Raw genomic sequence first — 16,461 nt, forward strand, 5'->3', positions numbered from 1 at the left:
ATATTTTTACATTGTGATATTATGATGTAATGAAACTAATATGATTTTAATATTTTAACATGTGATTGTTTAAATTTGTAATTCAAAAATAGTATTTGAATTTATAATAATAATAATAATGGACTACAGGAATGACCCGTATGTTTTCGTTCATCTGAACTGCCAGACATTAAGATAAATTTATAATAGTTTAATAAATCCACATTCAGTGAACAATTCATAAACAAACCATATAATCAATCTAAAATTAAATGGGAACAAATGAATGGAAGCAAATCATGAGGCGGGCTGGTCATGTGACCACCACGCCTGACGTCATTGCATAATCACAAACATGGCGCTGCGCTCTTACTGTCGACAGTTGGTTCATTTGAAGCATTGTATAAATGACTGTACGAGAAATGTATCCGGTTCCAGCTTATCTTTTGTAAGAATCAAATCGCTGCGAGAGTCGGCCGGTGTGTTTGTGCAGTCGAGCCGCTGTGTGAGCCGCTGGCACAGAAGGTCATGGCATCTGGGCGTCAGTTCTCAAAGCACCGGTGAGAAGCGTCACTCGGACACGGCGGGGTTCAGCAGGTGGACTCTTGCGTGGGGTGTGATGGGTGAGTTGATGCTGTCATAACAGTGTTTCGTGCTGTTTACGTAATTTATTGACCACCTCGACCCATGGTGACCTCTGTATAATGATTAAAATGATCTAACACTGGTTTTCTTTTGCATCAGCCTTTTCTCTTTTTGGAAGCTCTGATGAGAGGACTGAGGAACAAAAACTTGAGGATGAACTTATTCTGCTCTTGAAGAAAGCCAAGGTATACTGTGATGCGTTATTAGGTTCTCTTTACAGACATACAGGTATCACGTTGACAGTTTGATCGACATTTGTTCATCCTAGTTTAGTCTGAGACCACAACAAGAATGTGAAAACAGAGGAACAAAGCAAATACTAAGATTTTTTCACTTCACATTATTGCTCATATTGTTATAATTTTTAATGAAATAATTTGTGTTAAATCAATTTCAATCAATTTTCAGTAGTGGTCACTGGATTTTCCAAAAATCTGCTCTAAAATGTGGAAAACACTACACAACTTCAAATTGGAACAGATTTAAACACTAGTCATCACTCACTTGCAGACTTTGTAAATATTATATTATTATATAGATGCACTACAAAATTTTCTGTAAAATCTGTCAACCCAAATTTGCAGACTGACTTTCAGCAGCTAGAGTTGCCTCCTCTACAGTCATGGCCAAAAGTTTTGGCAGTGACAAATTTTGTGTTTCGCGAAGTTTTCTGCTTCCATTGTTGTGATGTTGATTCACATTTTTTCTAGATTGTTGTGCAGAACTTTATAACAAAAACCCAAATTACACTGTTTTTGGCCTTGGCACATGACCATCTAACATAATCCCACTAATCATATCATCTTTACATGGGAAAGTGTGAACGAGTGCTAGTCAGGTAAAATCACTCTATCATTCTGATTGGATTATAACAGCAGACTGATTGCTATAAAACGAGGGAAAAAGTGCTTCCAGTCATTGTGTTCTTGTGTTAGCAATGGTTACCTCCATAGAAAGATGTGCAGCCATCATTGCTTTTATCAAAATGGCCTCACTTGCAAGGAAATTGCTGCAAAGAATATTGCACCTGAAAGAACCACTCACCAGATCATCAAGAACTTCAAGAGAGAGGTTCAACTGCAGTGAAGAAGGCTTCAGGACGTCCCAGAGTGTCCAGTAAGTGCCAGGACAATCTCCTCATTTTGGATCCGTGGCCAGACAACTCCCTGGATCTTAAAGGATTAGTTCACTTCAGAATAAAAATTTCTTGATAATTTACTCACCCCCATGTCATCCCAGATGTTTATGTCTTTCTTTCTTCAGTCGAAAAGAAATTAAGGTTTTTGAGGAAAACATTCCAGGATTTTTCTCCATATAGTGGACTTCACTGGGGTACAACAGGTTGAAGGTCCAAATTGCAGTTTCAGTGCAGCTTCAAAGGGCTCTACACGATCCCAGACGAGGAATAAGGGTCTTATCTAGCGAAACGATCGGTCATATTCTAAAAAAAAAAAAAAAAAAAAGTATACTTTTTAAACCACAAATGCTCATCTTGCACTGACCAGCGATGTGCCACGCATTACGTAATCATGTTGGAAAGGTCACGAAAGGTGTGACGTAGATGGAAGTACCGCAGTAGGGCGAAAGACTCCATCTCATTTTTCCCTCCAACTTCAAAATCGTCCGACATCGTTGTTTTACCTTTTTTTTATAAAGGGCATTGACTTAGTCTTTGCACGTTCACTTTGTAAACTCTAGATCGATACTTCCGCCTACATCACGTGTGACCTTTCTCTACACAATCTGGGATCGTGTAGAGCCCTTTGAAGCTGCACTGAAGCTGCAATTTGGACCTTCAACCCATTGTACCCCACTGAAGTCCACTATATGGAGAAAAATCCTGGAATGTTTTCCTCAAAAACCTTAATTTCTTTTTGACTGAAGAAAGAAAGACATGAACATCTTGGATGACATGGGGGTGAGTAAATTATCAGTCAATTATCAAATTTTAATTCTGAAGTGAACTAATCCTTTAATCTCATAGAGAACCTGTGGTCAATCCTTGAAAGACAAGCAGAAGTCCACAAATTGTGATCAACTCTGAGCACTAAAAGGGCAAGAATGGATCACCATCAGTCAGGATTTGGCCCAGATGAAGAAGGGTCAACACTGTAAATACTGATTCTTTGCATATATTGAATGTTTTTGCCATTTAAAGGCCTTTAAAACTTATGAAATGCTTATCAATTTTTCCAGTATTTTTCCATATAAACATGAAAAAATAATCTACAAATACTAAAGCAGCAAACTTTGCGAAACACAAAATTTATATCACTGCCAAAACTTTTGCCCACGGCTGTAGACTCTGAATGGGCAGCAAAAATCTCTTCTAGTCTTTGATATATTTTAAAAATAATTGTCATAATGTCAATTTTTGATGACTGAATCCTACTTAATGTCTGTCACAGTACAGCATGATGACTGGGGAACTGGACGCAGCCAATGTCCTCTTACACAAAGCTGTCAGACTGGCACATCAGATGCACAATAATGATGCCATTATATATACATACAGCCTGGTATGTTTTTTTTTTGTTGTTGTTCTTTGTCTTTTCCTCCATTTTCACCTACAACAGTCCATTTTTTTCCTGCAGTTCTCCTTGTTAAACAATATGACGGTGAAGATTAAATGAGAGCATAATTTAACCTAATGTTCCTCTCTTCATAGATGGCGAATCTTGCCTTTGTCCAAGGTCAGCTGGATAATGTGAGTAAGGTTGAGGGAGATCTTCCCTCTGCCCTGCTCCCCTGACTCAGTGCTCTACATTAGTGTGTACATCTGTAGTGAACGTCAGCATGTGACTCTTGTTCTTTGTTGCAGGCTGAGAAGCTGTTTAAAGCAGCCATGAGCTTCATGCTGTCAGGAGGAACACCACAGGTAAAACATTCAATGCTGGAACATTGATGAACTTTTGCATGTATATACTTTTGTATGCAAGGCTCTTTCCTGATTCCTTCATTTCTGAACATTGGTTGACCAATTATCCTATAAATAAATGAGAGATCAGCCTCAGTCTGTTTTTTGAAACCCCCTGTACCTGTTTTATCTCAAAAGGATGACAATGCAGTGATTGAGATGTCACTGAAGCTGGCCAGCATATATGCCACTCAAAACAAGTGAGTTCTGATCCTCTGCTGGAAGAGTGAAAAAAGGCAGAAACACTTGAGTCAGTTGACCTGTTAACCTCTGCGCTGTTCAGTAACTCATACTTTTAATTTCCAGGAACGAGTTGGCGGAGCATGGCTTCCAGTTCTGCACAGAGTCTTTAGAGGCCAAGATTGAGAAACAGAAGGACCTTCCTCCAGAAAGCCTGTCAGGTATGTTCTGTTTACTTCAGGCTCATTCCTTGTATGTCAGTGCAAACAGGTTATTTGTGTTTTATTTGATCGCTTACTAAATGTTTGTTTCAATTAGACGAGGAGCGCAAAGACACCAGGCTGCTGCTCGGTCTTAGTCTGGATGCGAGGGCACGTTATTTGGCAGCTAATCATCGTTTCACAGGGGCTTGCAAGGATTACCGGCACGCGCTGCAGATCTGCCAGGAGGAGCAGGGAGAATCCCATCCACAGGTGATGTTTCCTTTTGTAAGACATTACACACTGGTGTGCAATAAATGTACCGCTAGCAGTGTTGGGGGTGACACATTACAAGTAACTTGAGTTATGTAATCAGATTACTTTTTCAAGTAACTAGTAAAGTAAATCATTACTTTTTCAATTTACAACAAAATATATAAGTTACTTTTTCAAATAAGTAATGCAAGTTACTTTTTAATTGGTTCATCTAAAAAGCAATTCTGCAGAAAACAGTGATGTCATCATCAGCCCAGTTCAGTTTCTCATCCAATAGTGCGGTCAGATTAATAATATTGTTGAATATTATTGACCAATGTTTTGACCAAAGTTTCATTTCTAGTGAGAAATTACTGTTGTAGTAATTAAATATTTGCTTAGTTATCACCAAGCTCGCTTTGTTTTGCTGTAGATCATTAAACCATTATACTGCCTCAGAAGTCTGTCCAAAATAGTTTTAAGGTTCCTTCATGCAAATGCTGCCTACGAAGTCATTACCTGATAAGGCAGCGAGGCAACAAGTCAGTTAGTTACGTTTTTGGACGCAGCCCCAGTCATTTTACAAGATCTTCTGATGGTCAATGTGGCAAGCAGGTGTAAAGTGTACAGGTGTTTGTCCCATTAAATGGCATTGTGTAATCTGTTTCAGACCCTGGTTCTTTTGAGTGATCTGGCGACCGTTTTGGACCTGCAGGGGAAGCATGATGAGGCATTGACTTATGTGAAGAAGGCCGTTGAGCTTGGACAGGCAGCGGGTCACCCTGATCAACATGTGCTGCTTGGGAATATGGCAGGAATTCTGATGCACAAAGGTTCAACTGCTCAATTTAGTTACACTGACATTTACAATTTTAAACTGCTTTAATACACACACACACACACACACACACACACACACACACACACACACACACACACACACACACTACCATTCAAATGTTTGGGGTAAGGAAATTTTTTTTAGGGGTTCAAGTAAGTAGTGCTGAAACCCTATTGTAATTGTGTAAATTTTCCAAGGATCAGCATTCTCCCCTTAAAAGTGATCGGGCAGACCAAACCGTAAGTCGTAGAGACTTGAAACTTTGAGGGTTGCTAGTACTCACAAAGTCTATAACGTCACCAAAAAAAAGTCATGGTGATTGGCCACATGGTGGTGCTATAACAGGGAAAAAAAACATGAAAATGGCTATAACTACTTCACCATTAGTCCGATTGACTTGAAAATTGGTATGCAGTGTCTTTGTCCAAGGTCCCATGATTGTCTATGAGGATATTGACGAAAACAACCGTCATCGTTCGTTAAATATTGGGGAATCTTACAAAAAACCAACTTTGCCAAACTAGTCCTAGGTTTTTGGCTTATAAAAAAAAAAGCTTTTAAAACCATATATTTCCAGTGGTAAATTGCCTGTATTGGCTCTAAATGTTCATTTCCATCTATGATCTAAGTGGTTACATGCTTGCTAAGTAAAACAAAAAAAAGTAAAACAAAAAAATATTTTTACGCAAAGGCTTAAAGGCCTTAAAGGATTAGTTCACTTTCAAATAAAAATTAGCCCAAGCTTTACTCACCCTCAAGCCATCCTAGGTGTATATGACTTTCTTCTTTCAGACGAATACAATCAGAAATATTTTAATAAATATCTTGACGCATCTGAGCTTTATAATGGCAGTGAACAGGGTTCACGAGTATGAGCTGAAGAAAATGCTTTCATCCACATCCATCCATCATAAACGTACTCCACGCGGCTCTGGGGGGTTAATAAAGGCCTTCTGAAGCAAAGCGATGCGTTTATATAAAAATATCCATATTTAACAAGTTATGAAGTAAAATATGTAGCTTTCAACAGACCGCCTTCCGTATTCAAAGTACGAAGAAAGTGTAAAACTCTTGCAGTTCACAAAGCTTACGCTACGTCCTACGCCTTCCCTATTCAATTTACGGAAAAAGTGTAACTGACTCGACGCCTGTTTACACTTTCTTTATAACTTGAATACAGAAGGTGGTCTTTAACTCATACCCTGTTCACTGCCATTATAAGGCTTGGATGCATCAAGATATTTATTAAAATATCTCCGATTGTGTTCATTAGAAAGAAGATATACCTAAGATGGCTTGAGGGTGAGTAAATCATGGGGTAATTTTCATTTGAAAGTGAACTAATCCTTTAAAGCGCTTGAAACCCTGTTAATTGTTACTTGCAGCTATATTTTAAACTGTAATTTATACCTGTGATGGCAAAGCTGAATTTTCAGCAGCCAATACTCCAGTCTTCAGTGTCACATGATTTTCAGAAATCATTCTAATATGGTGATTTGGTGCTCAAGAAACTTTTCTTATTATTATCAATGTTGAAAACGGTTGTGCTGCTTAATAATTTTTGTTTATATTATATTATATTATATTATATTATATTATATTGTTTTATAATTATAAATGATTATAATATAATGATTAAAGAATATTCTAGAAGATATTCTCAGGGATACACAGTTGTCATTGTTCTTTGTCTTTATTAACCAGGGGAGTTTGAGGAGTCTGGTAAGCTGTATAAGGAAGCCCTGGCTCTGGCACATGCAGCAGGAGATGGAGAGGCTGTTGAGCAGCTTCAGGAGGGGCTGAAAGAGCTGGCCAACAGGAGAGACGGGCAAACGGAGAGCAAAGCTGATGAACAGGAGCCTAAGGAATGATCCAAACAAAACACTCCTGGAAGTATAATATACTTCATATATATATATAATATATATATATATATATATATATATATATATATATATAATATATATATATATATATATGTATATGTGTTGTATATATACATATACAACATTAGGACAAATTTATCAGTTTTGTGCAACTTATAATTCAACAGTACACAACATACATTGTCTAATGCCCTTTTTATACCTAACCTCCCATTAGACTTATTTTGTAGTCTTGCTCTTGGACTGTAATAAATGATTTCTCTGTAAAATAGAATCAGGGAAGACGGAGTGGTGGACTGATGACTGAGTGAAAAGTCAGATATTCTGTACATCAGGGCAGCTCATCATTGGTCTGTTGAAATAATGTGCAATGAAACATGTAATCTTATTTAAAGACGACTTGTGTTATTGTGTTTGATGTGAGAAGTGATTTGATAAACCTATGAACAAAAGTTTGTTGTTGTTGTTTTTATGTTGTTCTGACACCCTAAAGCATGCAGTGCTTACTTTATCAGTAACATTAGCCATGCCCTGTAGAGGTCAGTATCAGTTCAGATGTCTGAAAGATCATCCAAGAAACCAAAGTTTTGAGTTGTTCAACCCAAACAATCACTGAATCTAAAAGGTTGAATTGAGGAGTCAATACTTTAAACATCAAGATGCAGAAACCTAAGTTCAGTTTGTCTTTATTTCATTTCCCAAAGGATATTTGGTAGCAGCATTTAAATTAATACCTACACTGTATAAAATTATTTTCATGATTTGTTATCACAACACTTTTTCTTTTGTCAAATCAACTTAGATAATTAATGTGGTTCAGATAACATAATATTTTGAGTTTCTGTTGATTAAATCAATCACCTTCATTGTATTAACTCAAATTTTTAATTTCAATGAACTCAAAATTTCAAGTCAACCAGGTAACTTACTTTTTAAGTTAAACCAACAATTCTTACATAAAAAGTACAAAAATACACAATACATTAATCCTTCAATATCTAATTTAATTTCCACATAATTCCTTTAACCCCTCTTCCGTCAAATAATGTCAAATATTCAAGTACGAGATATCTATAAATGTTTGCATTCGCATTCTTGCAAAAAAGATTGCAACTGTTCAGCTTTTCAAAACGTGCGACCAAAGTGAAGCTGGTGCCTAGAAGTTTCTCTGCTATTTTTAGTGCGTCAATTTAAAGGAAAATTAGATTAACTTGGTTATTTAATAACTGGCCTTGGATTCTTTTCACTCTTTAAACCACTAGTCAAATGTTGGTCTTATTCTCTGAAGAAGATGCTCTTTTTCTCAACAACAGAGTTAAATATTCTCTTATTCTACAGGGGAAAAAACTTAAAAGATCCAAAACAGCAGCTCTATCAGATCTGTTCTGTGCTTCACTAGAGATGTTTTCAAGAAGTGCTTTTAGAACACCTGCTGTGTCATCATGTCACCAATGTATTAGAATCCACGCATGATATTTTAAACCCATAATTATCAATAGTGGGAACAGCGAGTGCCGTCCTAATAAAGGAGAAGTGATGCATTTGGGCCGGGTACTCTGAGTGTGGTCTTGTCATATGCTTGGGTGGTAAAAGATGCAGTGGATCATGAGGCTGAGATCAACATGACTCAACTAGTAATTAGAGTGTGGCTCATCAGATAAGAGCAGCTCATATTTTCATTCAAACTCAAATCTTATATCAGTCTTAGGAGGGCATAAGGTGAAAGGAAAAGTTTATATTGGCAGAGAAATTGTTGTGAGTCACGTTGCACAATGCCTTTAGGCTTGCAAATCTTGTTGCTTTTGTGCTGTATTTGACTTTAACCTCCCTTTGGAACTGGAATAACACATAAAACATATTTTTAACATGGACATTTATGCAAGACATTCATCAATTTTGTGTGGTTTAAGTGTCCAAATGTTTTATAGGGCCACTGTGTAAACAAATATTCATTTGTGTATATCCTCCACTCTGAGTTTTCTCAATGAGCATTGGTTCTTTTGTTTATTCCGGTTTGCAACTAAAATAACTTTTCTTGCTCTCTGCCCTCACACTGCAAAGCATAGTTAGTCTGAGAGGAGGAAAATGACGATTTACATGAGCTTTCCATTGTGCTTCCACCACCTGGTTTCATGTCCTCTTACACTCACGCAAATATGAGAATGACTCTTATCTGTTTTTATAGTTCACATGTGAAAGGTTTAGTTCACCCAGAAATTAAAATTCTGTCATTAATTAGTCACCCTTATGTCGTTCCACACCCTTAATACCTTTGTTCATCTTCAGAACACAAATTAAGATATTTTTGATAAAATCCGATGGCTCAGTGAGGCCTCCATTGACAGCAAGTTAATTTAGACTTTTAAACGCCCAGAAAGGCACTAAAGACATATTTAAAACAGTTCATGTGACTACAGTGGTTCAACCTTATTGCTATGAAGCGATGAGAATACATTTTGTGCGGCAAAAAACAAAATAACGACTTTTTTCAACAATATCTAGTGATGGGTGATTTCAAAACACTGCTTCATGAAGCTTCGAAGCTTTACGAATCTTTTGTTTCGAATCAGTGGTTCGGAGTGCGTATCAAACTGCCAAAGTCACGTGATTTCAGTAAACAAGCCTTCGTTACCTCATAAGTGTTTCGAAATTTCAATGGTTCATGTGACTTTGGCAGTGCTCCGAACCACTGATTCGAAACAAAAGATTGGTAAAGCTTTGAAGTTTCATGAAGCAGTGTTTTGAAATCGCCCTTCATTAGATATTGTTTAATAAAGTCGTTATTTTGTTTTTTGGCGCACAAAAAGTATTCTCATCACTTCATAACAATGAGATTGAACCACTGTAGTCACATGAACTGTTTTAAATATGTCTTTAGTAGCTTTCTGGGTGTTTGAAAGTGTAAATTAACTTGCTGTCAATGGAGGCCTCACTGAGCCATCAGATTTTATCAAAAATATCTTAATTTGTGTTCTGAAGATAAACGAAGGTCTTACGGGTGTAGAACGACATGAGGGTGAGTAATAAATGACAGAAATTTCATTTTTGGGTGAACTAACCCTTTAAAGTCACCATGAAATCAAAATGGACAATTCTTGAATCAAAATATCTTCTCCTCCCTCTTGCAGTGACATTTCTTCTCTTCTCTGATGACATTTTTATCGGCACGATGGCGAGACAACCTGTCACTCACATGAGATCGCAGCAATAGCAAACAACAACAATCCAATCAATTCCCAATGGACAAAACCAAGTCCCGCCCTACATTTTTTCTTGTTCGAGAAGCCGTATCACTCTGATATACACCAATGAGCCAAAACAAATATGCTGTTGGTCCTCCCCGTTCTGCCAAAACAGCACCAATTCGCTGAGGAATGCACTCTACAAGACCCCTGAAGGTGTCCTGTGGTATCTGGCACCAAGATATTAGCAGCAGATCCTTTATTCCAAGGTGGAGCCGCAATGGATTAGACTTGTTGGTCCAGTACATCCCACACGTTCAGTCAAATTGAGATCTGAGGAATTTGGAGGCCAGGGCATAACCTTGAACTCTTCATCATGTTCATCAAACCATTCCTGAACAATGTGTACAGTGTGGCAGAGTGCTTTATCCTGCTGAAAGAGGCCATTTCCACTAGGGAACACCACTGTCATGAAGGGGTGTACCTGGTCTGCAACATTGAGTAGGTGGCATGTGTCAAATTGATGTCTACATGAATGGCTGGACCCAGGGTTTCCAAGCAGAACACTGGCCAGAGCATCACACTCCCTCCACCGGCTTGTCGTCGTCCCACAGTGCATCCTGGTGCCATCACTTTCCCAGGTAAATGGCACACACATACAAACGCATCCACGTGAAGTAAAAGAAAATGGGACTCTTCAAACCAGGTGACCTTCCTTCACTGCTCCAAGGTCAAGTTCCAACACTCGTGTGCCCATTGTAGGGGCTTTCGACAGTGGACAGGGGTCATTATAGGACTCTGATTGGTCTGCGGCTACACAGCCCCATACGCAGCAGATTGTGATGCACTGTGTGTTGTGACACATTCCTCCCATTCATTCCTAACCATCATTAAAATTTTATGTGACTTGTGCCACAGTAGACATTCTGTTGGCTTGATCCAGGCGAGATAGCCTTTGTTGCCCTCATGCATCGATGAGCCTTGGGCGCCCAACACCCTGTCGTGGTGGTTTATCTCTCCTCGGACCACTGTTGGCAAATTCTCACCTCTGCTGACCCAGAGCAACTCACACGCCTTGCCGTTTCAGAGATACTCTGACCCAGTCATCTGACCATAAGAATTTGGCCCTGTTTTGGTCAAATTTTCTCAGGTCTTTTTTCCTGCCCATTTCTCATGCATCCAACATGTTTTCTAAAAGAAACGATTGTTTGCTTACCATCTAATCTACCCAGTGTGGAGATAATCAATGAAATTTGCCTCACCTATGAGTGGTCATAATGTTTTGGTTCATCAGTGTGCATCACAATAGGAAAGAAAAAACTAAAAACTTCAGTTTCATGCCAACTTTAACATGCTTGTAGGAGATATTATTGCATAATGATACATCTTTGAAATCCTTTACACAAAAATATGGATTTTTATATTGTTTTTGGTTCATTATTTCTCTACGCACTCACTTTTAAATTCAAGCTGCCAGGTGCCCAGAACCATTTAAGCTATTTGGATGACAGCTTATAACAATAATGTCTTCTGCTTATTGAATTCTTGCCCCATGCACACAAGGTTAACGTGTAGCTTCAGGCAAAAGCTCCTGTTTGTGCAGTAAAGCTGCAGGTCATTTTTCCAACAGCCCCTCTGATTCTTTTTTATGCTGACTTATTATTGAATTTACTGTTTTTGTTTTTCTTTTTTGGATGTGTATTATGAACAATGTAAAGCCAGGGTTAATTTTTATGAGCACCTTACTGCTTCTGTAAAGGGGAAAAAAACATTCCAGATGTTCATTTATCCATGTCTTTTTTTATGATATCTACTTCAACAAAACATCTTTCTCTGCTGTTAGGCACTGATGAAGGAATAAGACCATTTTATGATTGTCATTTATTATCTTTTTTCCTTTTTGGACTAAAACTAGAACTGTCAAGTGATCTTAAGATCACTTTGTGATGGTCACATAAATTTAAATATTTTTTGAAAGTTCATTGCAGATTTTTAATTATACTGACACCTAGTGGCGTGGATGCAGCATAGCATTAAAGAAATGATTTTTGCTTACCAATGCAAATTTAGAAATGCCCCTTAAGTATATTAGCATTTATTTCATTGTAAGATTCATTTATTTTGTAAATGAAAATTTTTGAAAATGGGAATAAAGTAAGTATAGTGTTTGGCTAGTCAGGTGACTTCAACAATGCGGGCACCATGAGAGAGACCACCTTGTGTAAAAAACTGTAAACTGAACTCCATCATTTTAAAAAGTGCATCTTCAAGTTGGGTTAAGTAACCTATAAATGCTAAAGAACAGAATATTTGCTGGTTTATTTTCAAACAAATTAGTTATTATACTGGATATAATTATACCAATAGCTTCTCTCAAATGTTTTACTTCCCGCACCTTTTAGAGTAAAAAAGCCATTATTTATGCTGAATCAGAAGCCTTTAATTGTCTAGATATTTGTGATGCAGGTTTGCATAACACTGTTCTGTCACAGGATCCCTAATTATTAACAACACTGACACAGAGACGATTGTTCCCACAGAACACCTGCACAAAGGGTGGTCATTTATCATCCTGCTTCACTCTCATCAATATTCTGTGGAAGCGTAAGGCCTAATTATATATTATCCTCTGCTTTCACAGGATTATTCTGTGTTGGAAAAGAACCACTTATTTGCCAGTTAGAAGAGGGTAGCATAATCTTGTCATAGTGATTAGATCAAAATAAATGACCTTGATTTCATGCAAAACATAGTGTTGTGTTTTAAGTTCACTGTGTGCTGATCTGTCATAATTGTCAGAATAAGTTAATTCTGAAAGGGCACTGCAGAAAACTGATAGTCACTCAAACTAGTATTGACCCCTGACATTTTTTGACTAAAGTTCACTAAATTGACCTTTTAAGTTAAAAGGTTCCTGGTTGTGCAGAGCTATGTGCATTTTTTTTTAAGAAGGGACAATTAGTCACCAGTATATGCAATAGATCAAAATGTGGAGATCACACTTTGGGTTTAAACAGTTTGTCATTAGTCATTGATAAACTTTGGGAAGAAAGAACAGATTAGGTCATTTATTAATAATAGGAATCTACAGCATTTCAGACGTAGCCATATTTTGAGTTTTAATTTGTGTTAATTTTTGTGTTGTTTTCTCAAATATTGCCATGAAAATTCAAGATATTTTGAATGTCTCCGTGTTTTTTGTCTATCCAATGAGTCAATGTTGTTTTGGACCCCAATGACTTTCCTCTTCAAGATACCTTCTTTTTTATGTTCTGCAGCAAAAAGAAAGCCATACAGTTTGAAATTAATGAAAATTCTGTCATTAATTACTCACCCTCATGTCGTTCCACACCCATAAGACCTTTGTTCATCTTCGGGACACAAATTAAGATATTTTTCATAAAATCCATTTATGGCTCCATAATTAACACTTTCAATGCCCAGAAAGCTACTAAAGATATATTTAAAACAGTTCATGAGACTGCAGTGGTTTAACCGTAATATTATGAAGCGACGAGAATACTTTTTGTGCGAAGCTTTATGAATCTTTTGTTTCGAATCAGTGGTTCGGAGTGTGTATCAAACTGCCAAAGTCATGTGATTTCAGTAAACAAAGCTTTGTTGCGTGATAAGTGTTTAGAAATTTCAATGGTTCACCACTGGGGGGGCGTGACTTTTGCAGTTTGATACGCGCTCTGAACCACTGATTTGAAACAAAAGATTTGTAAAGCTTTGAAGCTTCATGAAGCAGTGTTTTGAAATCGCCCATCACTAGATATTGTTGAATAAAGTCGTTATTTTGTTTTTTGGCGCACAAAAAGTATTCTCGTCACTTCATAACATTAAGGTTGAACCACTGTAGTCACATGAACTGTTTTAAATATGTCTTTAGTCTGGGCACTGAAAATGTAAATTGTCTTGCTGGCAATGGAGGCCTCGCTGAGCCATCGGATTTTATCAAAAATATCTTAATTTGTGTTCTGAAGATGAACGAAGGCTTACGGGTGTGGAACGACACGAGGGTAAGTAATTCATGACAGAATTGTTGTTTTTGTGTGAACTAACCCTTCAAAGTGATCTATCCCTTCTCGATCCACTAGAATAATAACACAAACTCATTCCACATTTACATCAAAAACAAAGTCAAGACTATCCCACAACACAGCGACGGACACTATGTTCGGACATGATTGTTCGTTTGCGGGTTAATATTTGTGCTGTGCCTCTGTAATGTGACTGTTATGTTTTGCACTTCTTCCTCAGGGGATTTAAAAGCTGACCAATTAATCACACGCACACACCATGCACCACTTCTTGTATATAAAGTGCCCTTTACAAAAAAGTTGACTGATTCTTCACGAGAGGGCATACAAAGGTTTCCAAGACCTCCCTCTCAGTCTGACTGACAGCTAATAGTTGACTTAGTGCGACTACATCATCTTTTTGTTACCAGAGCACAAATATTTAGCATTTGGAAAACTGGACACCTCTTGCATGACAGGTGAGTTGTGCTTTTTTTTTCCTGTCTGGTGAGACTTGCTGTGCACCACTGGAATAGTCTTTGACTAAAACTGCCTTCTACTGTGAGTATGGTACAATTTCATAGCTAAATTGTATCTGTCTTTTTACTTTTTAATGTATAATTGTGGGGTGGTTGATGCTCAACCTTCAGATCCCTTTTCAACCGGTCGTTTCATTAACTTGTGAATTCTAGTCATGGTCAATATTTGACTGAAGTTGACGAAGCGTGCAGCTCATGCTATATTGTTGGGGCTTATTTAACATTTAACATGTTTTCTGCGCAAGGTACATCAAGTCCAGACAAGTGATGAGGTCGGTAATCGTTTGAGCTCTGCATAATGTCCTCATATTTATTTAGCACACCCATTAAACACTGCTTGCGACGAGCGACGCGACGCTGCTAATAACAAACTGCGTGTTCTACAAGCGCGTGATGTCAATTGTAAATAATGCAGTATTGATCGTTTAATGACAATAATGTGAGCCTGGTAGTTTTGTCGCGTCGCTTGCAGTGTAGATGGTTGATACAAAACCTCTGAATGCCGCATGTCCACGTTTTTCCTGCGCGTTTCGTTTCCCAGACCAAACAGCTGACATGAAACGAGTCGATTTGCTCGACAGACACGTGCTTTGACTCGGTTTGTGACCCGTACTAAACGTGTTCTGGAAGAGCGTTTGGCAATATGACGGTAAATGAGACACTAACGTTATTTAAACTAGACATATGAGTAACCAGCGCGAGAGCGAACAGCAGAGTAGTAGCAGTAAGCATGGTAAAGGGAAAAAAAGTCAAATTAGACTGCAGTTTGTTTGAAAGCTCGTGGTCATTCGAATGGAATCATCTTAAATCATTTTCCAATAACTGTGCAGCATAAAATATCTTTTTATAAAGTCTTAAACAGAATATGGACCTTAATTGGGAAATGGCGTGCATGTAAACATGGTCAGTGAATACAGCACTGTTCATTGTACACATAGTTTCTCTTGGTTTGTTATTAAATTATGAATGACTGTTTGTTTCCAGATCATTGATTTTTTTTTTTTTTTTTTTTCAGGTCAGTTTGACTTTGTAGTGCAGTGTTCATCTGAACATACAGAAATATAGTTTGCCAATATGGATGATTGCTGAATGGGGAATTAACAGGCTTGTTTTTTGGATACCTCCATTTGTAAATGAAGACCTTAACAACAAATATTTGTCGCTGTAAAAATAACTCCCTCTAACACCCTGCACCCTGCACCCTCCCTTCTTCTGCTCCCACCACAGCTGCTGGAGCTGAAAAAATTGTTTTGGCAGGGTTATGGTTATCCCGAAATGCTAATTATCCATAATTAGCCCACCGGTTGCTGGCCCTTTTGTCATATTTCCAATTTACAGTTCCAGTTTTTATTCAGCCACCCATTGCATAATATTTCATAATACTATTCTGAATTGCAGCCTCACACAACTCCACTTAACAATATTAGTAATTTCACAACACCAGTGGATAGAAAAATGAGATTGTTTCTACAGATGAATGTAGTCAGCATAATACCATTTGCGCTTAAATAACTATTTTCATGCACATTGTTTTGATTTTTCAAAGGTTTGTACTGGGACATGTCTTTCACAAGCACCATAATCAGAAAACAGACACAGAATCAGCTTGCGGCCAAACCCTTGACTGCCACGCAACTAGGCGTGAGTGCTGAAGGCATCAGGGTGTATTTATGAAAAGAAAATCTGCATAGGTCAAACAGGAAATGACAATGTTCAGTTATAATTTACCGTTATAATAGCATCCCTGTAATATGAAATTAAAACGTACCATTTCATTGCTAGTGGCTGAATTGTATGGTGTGGAACAATTCAGCC

General features: G+C 37.7%; 2 protein-coding genes across 3 annotated transcripts in view; both read left to right on the forward strand.

Annotated features, from left to right (window-relative positions):
* Nucleotides 1-302: 302 nt before the first annotated feature.
* On the forward strand, nt 303-7,355 carry ttc19 (tetratricopeptide repeat domain 19). Of its 2 annotated transcripts, none has more exons than XM_051875430.1 (10): nt 303-602; nt 724-809; nt 3,033-3,143; nt 3,293-3,331; nt 3,446-3,502; nt 3,680-3,741; nt 3,848-3,942; nt 4,040-4,194; nt 4,847-5,009; nt 6,722-7,355. In XM_051875430.1, exons 1-10 carry the CDS (start codon nt 335-337, stop codon nt 6,886-6,888), a joined length of 1,203 nt encoding a protein of 400 aa, XP_051731390.1. In that variant the 5' UTR covers nt 303-334; the 3' UTR covers nt 6,889-7,355. The 2 variants fall into 2 exon arrangements, with proteins under 2 accessions (XP_051731390.1, XP_051731399.1); XM_051875439.1 differs by having other exon boundaries at nt 453-602; nt 3,038-3,143.
* A 7,109-nt stretch (nt 7,356-14,464) lies between these two features.
* The window catches only part of slc4a2a (solute carrier family 4 member 2a), a 36,650-nt gene continuing 34,653 nt past the window's right edge, over nt 14,465-16,461 (forward strand). Inside the window, exon 1 of the mRNA XM_051917348.1 lies at nt 14,465-14,586. The gene's annotated coding sequence lies outside the window, so the exon portion shown is untranslated. The remainder of the gene's footprint in view (nt 14,587-16,461) is intronic.

Source organism: Ctenopharyngodon idella, chromosome 2 (genome assembly GCF_019924925.1).
Source record: "Ctenopharyngodon idella isolate HZGC_01 chromosome 2, HZGC01, whole genome shotgun sequence".
Lineage (NCBI taxonomy): Eukaryota > Metazoa > Chordata > Actinopteri > Cypriniformes > Xenocyprididae > Ctenopharyngodon > Ctenopharyngodon idella.

What these genes read in the sequence shown, in the direction of transcription:
- ttc19 (XM_051875430.1), top strand. Translation starts at nt 335, where the DNA reads ATGGCGCTGCGCTCTTACTGTCGACAGTTGGTTCATTTGAAGCATTGT. An exon ending in TCCAAGGTCAGCTGGATAAT is followed by an intron (nt 3,332 to 3,445) that starts GTGAGTAAGGTT and finishes TCTTTGTTGCAG; the next exon opens with GCTGAGAAGCTGTTTAAAGC. An exon ending in ATATATGCCACTCAAAACAA is followed by an intron (nt 3,742 to 3,847) that starts GTGAGTTCTGAT and finishes TTTAATTTCCAG; the next exon opens with GAACGAGTTGGCGGAGCATG.